The sequence below is a fragment of the Rhopalosiphum padi genome, chromosome 4, assembly GCF_020882245.1.
Source record: "Rhopalosiphum padi isolate XX-2018 chromosome 4, ASM2088224v1, whole genome shotgun sequence".
Lineage (NCBI taxonomy): Eukaryota > Metazoa > Arthropoda > Insecta > Hemiptera > Aphididae > Rhopalosiphum > Rhopalosiphum padi.
The window spans coordinates 33,284,612-33,295,292 of record NC_083600.1 but is presented as its reverse complement, the minus strand read 5'-3'; the positions used below and the strand labels follow the sequence as shown (position 1 = coordinate 33,295,292).

The window sequence follows — 10,681 nt, the reverse complement described above, 5'->3', positions numbered from 1 at the left end:
GTTCTAAATAATAAATAATATATATTTATCATTATAAAATTTAAAAAAATATTTAACGATTAACCAAAAATTGACTTATGACCGACAGTTTGAAAAATGCTGCTATAGACTAAAGAGCAAACAAAATGTTGACATTTTCTTAAGTATGGAGTTTTTAGGTGTTATAATTTTCTTACAAATTTTCTTATATTATACATTTAATACATAATTGTTCTTATAAAATAAAAATTATTAAAATGCATAATATATATTTTTATTAAATTAAACTTTGTGCCATTGGGTTGAACGTGGTAACTTAAAAATTAATTGTATATAATACAAATAAAATTGTAATACAGAAAATGTATAAAAGAATATAATATATTACCAATAAAATTCAATTTATTGGGTAATATTATAATGTACTGAATAAAGTAATTTAGTAATAATTAAATAAATAACTGAAAGCAAGTAGCCCAGAAATGTCCAGTTAGTAGGTATTATGATGTAATAACTTAAGTATAACATCAATTGAAATCCTAAAAAGAAAATTTTAAATTTAATAATGATTCAAACAAATTGTAAATTATTTAACTACTAGTATACTATTAAAGAGGTAAATTTAAAAAATATATATATTTTTTACAACTTTCATAAATATTAAATAGTTATTTAATAAATTGCAAGTTTAACTACATAATATACATATTCAAACAATCTACTTTTATTTATTTACATTAAAAATGAAAAATAAAACAATTTTTATTGGAATCAAAAAAATATTACATGGCAAAATGTTATGGAAGTAATTTATTTGTTTGTAATATTTGTAATGGTTATTCATACCATTGTCCGTCTCGTATCACCCGCCACTCGATCTAACAACTGAAACAAAATAAATTAGTATTATACATATTTAATTGCCTAATTATTATTAACAACTTACTCCAGTAATGCCAGGCAAATTGAGTAAAGTACCCAATAATGGTACTCGGCGCATGAAATTTATAACTACTGGAAAGAAACCACTGAAAAACAAAGAAATAGATAAATATTTGTAACTTTATAACTTATAATTAGGGAACATTTATATGTAAACACATGTATTTATTAAAATAAGCTATTTCAATGATGATAAAAAATGTGTATAATTTAAATCGTTTTTGTTAAATTAACACTGATTTAATTTTAAATTATAGTTTATAACTATATAAATTTATTCTACCTATACAATTTAATAATATTTATAAATAAGTTTAAGAACTTCATATATTAAATGGTTTAATATGATTCTTTTATCATATAGAACTACTACAAATATATAGATTTATTAAATATAAGATCAGAACAGTTCCTCAGAATCAGATCTACAGACAAAATAAATAAGATGTCAACAAGTACAAGAAATGTTGTAGTTTAAATCTATATAAAATTGACTAAGCTAGTATTTTTTTAGCATATCTTAAAGTAAAAGTTATGATGGTTGGTCAAACAGTAAAATGTGTTTAAATTATTTGAGTTAAAGTAGAAACACATTAAAAATAAAATATTTTATAATTTTATAACATTTCAATTGAATAACAATTATAATGTAAAAAAATCTATATTTATATTTATGTTAACTTAAGTAGAATACTAAATAAAATATATTGTAGACTATCAAATTTATAAAAGCTAATTACCTGAATAGAAGTATGAATCCATAAATTTCAAATAGCATTCCTACAATTGGCCATCCAAAAAGGACAACTGAAATCCCACCAAAAAAGGATAAAGATGCTTTGATTTTTTGCCTCTGGAAAAAGAACTTTAAAGTTCGCTGTACACCGATAACACAACTAAGACCCACTATGAACAATATCTAAATGAATAAATAAATAATAAAACTATTTAACAAAAATCAATTAGATATCTTAAAAACTTAGGTAAACCTTTTAATTAAACACAAATTAAGTTAAAAAATAAATATAAATGATAGTAAGTCAGTAAATCATTATTGTCTAATACATATAATGTACTCACATTGCCAATGGCTAAGAGTCCTTTATCAAACAGCAACAGCATGCCCAGGAATAGGAATGATATTCCAAAACCGGCCAGGCCAACTCCGATTTCTGTTGGAAAAAAATTAAGTTTTTTAGACATAATACTTTAAATAAGACAAACATGTATACATACTTTGTAAATCAGTTATTTCAAACATTGAAGACATTTAAAACAAATTTTGTCACAGAAAAATGTATATAAAAATCATTATTAATAATATAAATATTATATAAAATCTTTAAACACTACGAAGTTACATTATGCAACATTTTACGATATCCAAGTACAGAGTAACGGTACTTCAGTTGATAAGTATAAATACCGCAGTCATTAAATAATAATAATATACTCTATTATAGTGTTATAATATTGTGATTTGTGAATAATGAATATTATATTGTAAAATTCTGAATTGAAACGTGTGCTGTTTGGATGGTTGGGACTGGGGAGAAGTTAATAGTTATTAGTTAATAATTGTATTGACTGTTCTTGTTATATTCAATATATTCTGTGGATCGTACTTATTCGTCTTATTCCACGATTTAAATTTGATAGTATCTGTGATAAGATTTGATACTCTAAAATGATTTATTTTGATCCAAAAGCCTAAACTTACTATTATTTTTGCTCTTATAAGGCGACACTGTATCAACTACGACACAGTTGGACTAAGACATATAGTCCGTCGTGTACGTAGTATAGTTGTTATCAAATCGATGATAATAAGTGAAATTTCAAAACAAGTTTTCTATATGGACTAGTACGCTTACTAATATTTTTTTTGGGGTAAACCGACGTCAAAATGGTTTTGGCCGATTTGGGCCGCAAGATCACTTCGGCCCTTCGGGGTCTGAACAACGCCAGCGTCATTAACGAGGAGGTACGTAAATGGTTTATGGTGTATATTAAAATATGTTAAGTTTGAATTATGTTTGTCTACCATAGGTATTGAACTCCATGCTGAAAGATATCTGTGCAGCGCTGCTTGAAGCCAATGTTAATGTTATGCTAGTCAAAAAACTTAGAGAAAATGTACGTAATGTCATTGATTTTGATGAGATGGCTGGAGGTCTTAATAAGAGGCGAATGATACAGAGTGCAGTATTCAAAGAACTAGTGAAAGTATGACCGTCGTACACTCTCGACTTAACCAATGCTTTGATTCAATCTCACAATCATTTTAATTTGTTTTCAGCTGGTAGATCCTGGTGTAAAATCTTATCAGCCAGTAAAAGGCCGACCAAACATAATCATGTTTGTAGGGCTACAGGGTTCCGGTAAGACAACAACTTGTACCAAGTTGGCATATTATTATCTAAAAAAAAATTGGAAAACTTGTCTGGTGTGTGCGGATACCTTTCGTGCTGGAGCATACGATCAGTTGAAACAGAATGCTACTAAAGCTCAAATACCGTTTTACGGAAGGTAGGTTAAACTAATTGAATTTTATTTATTTGTTACTGTGTAACACTTATTATTTCTTATATATTGGATGTCTATAGAAGTTATCTTACATCTGAATCATATAAATATTAATTGTTATTATTTTAGTTACACAGAAGTAGATCCTGTTGTGATAGCTCAAGATGGTGTAGATATGTTTAAAAAAGAAGGTTTTGAGATAATTGTTGTTGACACTAGTGGACGACATAAACAAGAAGCTTCTCTATTTGAAGAAATGTTACAAGTGTCAAATACTATTGTGAGAAAATTTCAAAATAAATTTTCCTATATTTCATTAATATGTCGTATAATATTGGTAATTTATTTTAGAAACCTGATAACATAGTATTCGTTATGGACGCAACAATCGGTCAAGCTTGTGAAGGACAAGCTCGAGCTTTTAAAGATAAAGTCAACATTGGTTCTGTAGTGATAACTAAGCTTGATGGACATGCAAAAGGAGGAGGAGCACTTAGCGCGTTAGTTGTTGAAATATATTTTTTTTTCTATTGATTTCTTTTATACTAAATTATATTTTAAAAACTTTATGTTCCGTTTATTAATTGTTTATTTGATTCGAGTCAATACAAGATGCTTATTATTTGTGTACTTTGTTTATTAGTGTGGCAGCTACAAAAAGTCCAATTATTTTTATTGGTACTGGAGAACACATAGATGATTTTGAACCATTTAAAACAAAGCCATTTGTCTCCAAATTGCTTGGTATGGGTGATATTGAAGGACTTATTGACAAAGTAAATGAATTAAAACTGGAAGATAATGAAGAGCTGATTGAAAAAATAAAACATGGGCAATTCACAATTAGAGATATGTACGAGCAATTTCAAAATATAATGAAGATGGGCCCATTTTCACAAATCATGGTTAGGCTTTTGTTGATTTTCTATAATTAAGATTATTTTTAATATGAGATCATTTTTTTTTATAGGGTATGATACCAGGATTTAGTCAAGACTTTCTATCTAAAGGTAGTGAAATGGAATCTATGGCTCGATTAAAAAAGCTTATGACAATCATGGACAGTATGAATGATGGAGGTGAATTATTTAAATATAATTTAATGTAAAATTTATTATTAACTGGAAAATAAAAAAAAATATTATACTTAAATTTGATAGAACTTGACCATAGAGATGGAGCAAAATTGTTTACCAAACAACCAGGACGTATAATTAGAGTTTCTCAGGGAGCCGGTGTTACAGAACGTGAAGTACGAGAACTTATATCTCAATATACAAAGTTTGCCGGAGTTGTAAAAAAGATGGGTGGAATTAAGGGATTATTTAAGAGTGGTGATATGTCCAAGAATGTTAATCCATCACAAATGGCTAAGCTTAATCAACAAATCACAAAAATGATGGATCCCAGGGTTTTACAACAAATTGGTATGTTTATACTAAGTAATTCTAAAAATTATGAAATAATATTGTTTGTTTTGTAAATATTTAAATCTTATAATTTACCAAATTTTTTATTTTGAGACTTGATTTATTAATAATTATTTTTATTAATTAACTAATTATCTTTTTAGGTGGAATGCCAGGATTGCAAAATGTTATGCGGCAGTTACAACAAGGTGCTGGAGGAGGACTTGGTAATTTAATGGGTGGTTTAGGCAAATAAATAACTTGTAAACAAATAAACTCTTTTTCCAAAATATATTATGTACTTTTTCATCTGTACAAATTCCATAAAGTAAGATAGATAATTATCTTGTGTAAGTTGTTTCTCTTCCCATATGATAATTACTCTAGTTTTACTTATGCTGGTACTATTGATTCAAAAATTAATATTTATATCAAAATGAATCTATTGTAAGTATATGAATACAGTTTATTAATGTTTTATTTTGTAAAAAGAAAAACTAATATAAGTCTGTTTTTGGTTATTAAATATTATAATATATGACATAATCATAGATTTTGATTACATATTTTGATCAATGTAATTTTCTAAAAAAATATATATAAAAATAGAAAATATTTTATGCTGATTTTTTTTTTATATGTATTTCATTATTATTTATTTTACTAAATTTACCATTATCAGAGTTTTTACTATTACAAATAGATATTATTTAAAAACGAATAAAAAAAAATACTAAAAAAATATAGCACTAACTGGCTTTAGATACACTTTTACGTAGATAGGTAAATTTGGTTTGGTTATCAAAACTTTAAAAAAATGTTATATTTATATATTCTATGAAAAATTATAAATATATTACAAAGTTTCAAGTGCCAAGTACCTAAGTAGAAACATAATATAAATTCTGGTGGTCTAATTTTAAATTTGAAAGCGCTTAGCCTCGACAAGTTTTATCAATTAGCACATCTGATTTTTTTTCCGTATCTACTAAAATGTATGTAATGCTTATGAAATTCCCTACCTCAGTAGCAATAATTTAAGGAAAAAAAGTATTTATTACTGTTATTTGTTAATTTCACAGATATGAGGCAGTACCTATATAGCTATACACATTTATGTATATAGTATATATATTGGCAATTTGGTACTAGGTAGTCTAAATACTAATATAGTAATAGTATATGTATGTCTATACATCACATTTCACATAAGAGATGTATTATTTATTATTAAATATTGAAAATGTTTTATGTGACTGCCTAAATAATATATAATACATCAATATGACAATATATGTAATGTATATTATACATTTCATAGGCAGAGTACCATGACAAATTTCTAATTGATATAATGGGCATTGAACCGGGGACTTGTGTGTTATTCAATATAGGTAACACATATAATATTTCTCAATTTCTCATTCATTTATATTTAATGGTAAACAAATTTGTATTATTCTTATTGTTACTAACGTATAACAAGCGGTTTCTATTGGTACTGCATTCTGTAATATACCATGTATTTTATACTCATCAATAGTCATGAGTCAATATACAATGTCCAAGCTTACTAAATATAAGTCTTAATAATTTATTAAGACCGGAGTCCGGAATCTTAAAAATATAACCAGGGATAGGCTAGACATTTTTTAAGTCGAGCTTTTTAAAATCTAAATAATAAGTATTTAAAAATAATGGGTACCTATCTAGGATGTAAGTATCATGGCTACATATTATATTTGGCTATGGTAAATAATATATATTCATTATTCATGTATATATGTGTGATAATTCTGGGTTTTTTGATATTGATTGATATTATTTATTATTATTAATATTGTTCTAAATAACATAATTAATTAGAATATACAATAATTATAAACTATATAAATATACATATTAAAATATTATAGGTAGGTACTAGGTATCAGGTGATACGTAAGTAAATATTCTACTGTGGCATCTTTTCCTTACGGTTAAACACATTTTAACATAATTTAGAACGTACGAAGACTCAGATAAGATGAGCGAGTTTGGAATCTTCAACCATTTTGCGAACGTTTTAAACTCAGAACCAAGTTAGTAGTTACATCTTCTGACTACAAAGTTTATAATAGACTTAAACACAACACATATACGATATACCTCATGTCCTCATCGACTAAGTATGTTGTGGCAATCGGAAAAAAATGCCCCGTATCAACTAAATAGTAAATACATTATTCGTTATTTTATTATGGTTTACATAATTAAATATAATCATTACATTTATCTCTGTAACATTTCTTTAACATATCTAAAGACTAAAAGTATAACTGCAATCAGCAAATTTAAAATAATTAAAAAATATAAATTAATTGTTATTTGTTTATAATTTAAATAATTGATTTAAATTTTTTTAATTATATAATTCAAAGACAAATTAAAATTGTTTTACATTTTTACTCTTAAATATTTTTTAAATTATCTAGGTACAAATGACAATGTTATATGCAGATTGCAGCTATACTTATAAATATGTTAAATGAGCATTACATAGATAAATGTAATGATTAAATTTAATTATGTACATCATAGTAAAACCACGAATAATGTATTTAAATTTTAGTTTTAGTTGGTATCATAGATAAGTCATAAGTATACTAGTATGGGGCTTTTTTTCCTGTATATCGTAATATAGATGTTAGGCGTAGAATTTTGATTTTTTCAAAATATGTCTGCAGCAGATTTATGCATTTACATTTTACAAATTATTCATTATTCCTTTTTAAAAATTATTAAATAATAATGTAAGCTAATATGTCAAAGTTAAACACTATATTATGATACTTCTTAGTTCCTGTCAACATATATGTGTATAATATATGTCACGGACAGACTTAAATAATTTTTGTAAAGGTGGACTAAGAGAATAAATATATAGTCTTTAAAAATTATTAAGGCCTAATGGGGGCATTTTGAAGTTTCAACGATGTAATGACAATGTAATATGTTTAGCAAATGGTGGCAACACCACTATGACCGGACCTCAAAGTTCTTAAAGTATAATCGATGCACTTATGTAGGTAGCGAAAAAATATATTTTGTGACGACCGTGTCATAAATGCTAAGATAATACAAAATTTAAAAATAGAGATTATTGAAAAGCTATTAATGTAGTTTTCTCTGTTGATTTGGGTGCATTTTTCATAGTTTTCAAGGGGCGTTGTTGAGGCTTCCTATGCTATGGCTATAGACTAGTTAAACTGATCGAGTAGTTAACCAAGGAAAAATGGTAGCTAATTAATAAGATTAGAATACAATAAGCTGTGTACACATTACACGTAAATAATTCACATTATTTACAATAATTTTAAACATTATTGACTATTGTCAATCGTCATCGTAAATCGTAATATTATTATTATTACGGTAATTTATACATTTTTTGTAGGTATTTCAGTATTTGTAAATTAACAGTCGCGGCGGTTCACCCGTACGACCCACGGACGGTGGTGAATCATCATCGTGGTTGGTGTGTTGGCAACGTCGCACTTGCGATGAATGGAATTCTCGCAGCATGGCCGCCGGCCCGGTAATTATCGTTCCCCCAGACTGGTGCCGGACCGGGTTAATATCACCGCAGTAGCTGTTGTCGTCCGATCGTGGCGATATCGTAGTTAATAATTGCGTTTCGAGTGTGTTCCTCTGTGTCTGTGATATCGTGCGACAATAATTTGATATATATACTTGACGTTCTTTCGTTTTGCCGTCGGTTCGCGCTTAATCGAAAATCTTCGTTCAATCGAGCGAGCGGTTACGCTTCGAGCCGCGACCGCAGCCGAGTCCTGTCTTATCTGACTGCATCCGCGACAAGTTGAAAGGTACGTGGGTTCTTATCATTCGCCGCGCTGTCCGTAAGGCGTAAATCATAGTTATACTTCAGTAATCATTAATGTTATAATAGTATTATGATCGGCTAAGTGTATATTATGATGATGTCTGTGTGTTTAGATTTCTCAATCTCTGCGCACAATACACTGTAGTCGTGCGATGGGTACTGGCGCTAAAACTGTCGAAACCGACAGGATGATTTTGGCATACCCCCCCGGGTTTGTTAAAAAATGTTTGTTTGGTTCTTACTGAGTCGACCCACCTCAATATTCAAATCCCGAAAAACGCCAATATCTAATACCAAATGATTTTTACTTGAAAACAAATATGTATTAGTTAAAACATCATGATTTGTGAAACGTAGAAATAGCGCGATAATGCGATATAGTTGGTACGTTTCTTCGCAAGGTCGCAATTTGAATTTTTTTTTGAAGGGATGGCGATCAAAAATGTGTTATACCTATCGATTTTAATCACAAGACTATAATGAAAACAAAGTTGGGGGGAGGGTTCCAAACACCTTTGATTATTCTAGGTATGGGTATACTCAATGATGTAGGTGTCTTATTTATTATTTTTGATTTACGAATTGATATAAATTGGCAGTCGGCTATTGTAAGACGCGTTATAATATTTACTTAAAAGTATAGTAAAAGTATAAGTTTTATCAGATAAATTATATTTGCCCATCAACCTATATTATACGATTTTAGCCTTTTACATGTTTCAAATATACCAGGTCAACGGAGTTTTCAGTTTTTTAGATTAGCGCTGCCGTGGCGTTTGGGCGACCTTTTCGCGCGCTTCATGTGTCATCTTGACTGATAAGAATATTTCGTCGCACGTGGTGTACCAGCCACCGCATCGTCATCAGCAACAGCTTTTGGCGCGGTTTCCGTTTGGTATTAAACATAGCCTGTCGTTGTCACATACTCCGACTCGTTCCTTTTCGGTGATCAATACACATACACTGAATAATGAAACACCAGTCGGGGTTAACGTTGTGATGTACCTACGAAGTTGGGTCGTACGTAAAATATTTTTTTTTTAAAGCATTTAATTATTAATTACTTCGTTTGTTAGAATAAAATATTTTAAGTCGACAAATATCTGGAAAAAACTAGTCTACCTCTGTGTAGACTTTGTACTGAATTACTGCCGAACTAGTGTAATATTGATGTGACGGATACCGTATACTCCTGGGGGTGCAACATTTCTTATATGGATCTGGACATAGGTAATGCTGCTCCGAAATGACTAAAATGGTGGTGGTTGGGTGGATGTTGCAAATAGTGTCAAAATATGCTTAATTATAAATTATTACAATCAGCCACTAGTGATATCATTGCCTGCGTATGAATTGAGTAATTGACTCGCTATAAATAATAAATTGGGATGATTTTGATAATAACACTATAATTTCGTTTATGTTAAAGATATTTATTGTATGTTTATGTATGTCTTTCAATTTTTACGTCTGATTTTTTTTCACACATAGTTCTTTATTAGAAAATTTGTTACAACAATAATTGAACAATCAGCTTAATTGATTTAATATTTATATGTCACAGGAAATAAAGAGTAAAGAGACCTCCCAGTGGAGGTACTTCGTTAATAAATAGTTATAGCTAAATTATACGCGTTTATATTTACATTTTTTTTTGTTTTTAACATAACTGATGCATTATGTATTCAATATTCATAATAACAGGTTACGAGTTTACGACACTTTTTAGTCTCTTTTGAGGATTACCAGGTATGGTGATTTTGAATGTTGAGGGAGACTACATAAGGATCTTGAACTGGTGGCTATGATAGCTTTGTCATCGACAAAGTCACCAACGAGAGTTTGGTTTGAGTTAAGCTGATCAGAAATTAATGAAAAGTACAGGGGCGGTAACTGCGCCTTGAGGTACACCAGCATTAATTCTTGTCAAAGAATAAGTAGC

The 10,681-nt window shown here is 28.7% G+C and overlaps 3 protein-coding genes across 4 annotated transcripts in view; 2 read left to right on the top strand and 1 right to left on the bottom strand.

Moving 5' to 3' along the window:
- Positions 1–228: 228 nt before the first annotated feature.
- LOC132929524 (vesicle transport protein GOT1B) lies at positions 229–2,544 on the bottom strand. Of its 2 annotated transcripts, none has more exons than XR_009662118.1 (6): positions 2,158–2,542; positions 2,002–2,093; positions 1,662–1,840; positions 926–1,007; positions 766–864; positions 229–518 (listed from the first exon to the last, which is right to left on the bottom strand). XR_009662118.1 is itself a non-coding variant. In XM_060994917.1 (6 exons), exons 1-6 carry the CDS (start codon positions 2,189–2,191, stop codon positions 507–509), a joined length of 438 nt encoding a protein of 145 aa, XP_060850900.1. In that variant the 5' UTR covers positions 2,192–2,544; the 3' UTR covers positions 229–506. The 2 variants fall into 2 exon arrangements, 1 of the variants encoding a protein (XP_060850900.1); XM_060994917.1 differs by having other exon boundaries at positions 826–864; positions 2,158–2,544.
- Positions 2,545–2,737: 193 nt separating this feature from the next.
- On the top strand, positions 2,738–5,471 carry LOC132929523 (signal recognition particle subunit SRP54). The gene is made up of 9 exons (XM_060994916.1): positions 2,738–2,905; positions 2,971–3,147; positions 3,221–3,450; positions 3,577–3,727; positions 3,799–3,947; positions 4,091–4,352; positions 4,418–4,526; positions 4,608–4,874; positions 5,021–5,471. The coding sequence occupies exons 1-9, from the start codon at positions 2,828–2,830 to the stop codon at positions 5,110–5,112; spliced, it is 1,515 nt and encodes a 504-aa protein (XP_060850899.1). The 5' UTR covers positions 2,738–2,827; the 3' UTR covers positions 5,113–5,471.
- A 2,982-nt stretch (positions 5,472–8,453) lies between these two features.
- LOC132929657 (mitochondrial ribosome-associated GTPase 2) overlaps positions 8,454–10,681 on the top strand; it is a 38,880-nt gene continuing 36,652 nt past the window's right edge. The window contains exon 1 of the mRNA XM_060995164.1: positions 8,454–8,722. The gene's annotated coding sequence lies outside the window, so the exon portion shown is untranslated. The remainder of the gene's footprint in view (positions 8,723–10,681) is intronic.

What these genes read in the sequence shown, in the direction of transcription:
- LOC132929524 (XM_060994917.1), bottom strand. Translation starts at nt 2,191, where the DNA reads ATGTCTTCAATGTTTGAAATAACTGATTTACAAA. An exon ending in GACTCTTAGCCATTGGCAAT is followed by an intron (nt 1,841 to 2,001) that starts GTGAGTACATTA and finishes TTATTCATTTAG; the next exon opens with ATATTGTTCATAGTGGGTCT. An exon ending in GGATTCATACTTCTATTCAG is followed by an intron (nt 1,008 to 1,661) that starts GTAATTAGCTTT and finishes TTTGTTTTTCAG; the next exon opens with TGGTTTCTTTCCAGTAGTTA.
- LOC132929523 (XM_060994916.1), top strand. Translation starts at nt 2,828, where the DNA reads ATGGTTTTGGCCGATTTGGGCCGCAAGATCACTTCGGCCCTTCGGGGT. An exon ending in TACAAGTGTCAAATACTATT is followed by an intron (nt 3,728 to 3,798) that starts GTGAGAAAATTT and finishes AATTTATTTTAG; the next exon opens with AAACCTGATAACATAGTATT. An exon ending in GGAGGAGGAGCACTTAGCGC is followed by an intron (nt 3,948 to 4,090) that starts GTTAGTTGTTGA and finishes TTTGTTTATTAG; the next exon opens with TGTGGCAGCTACAAAAAGTC.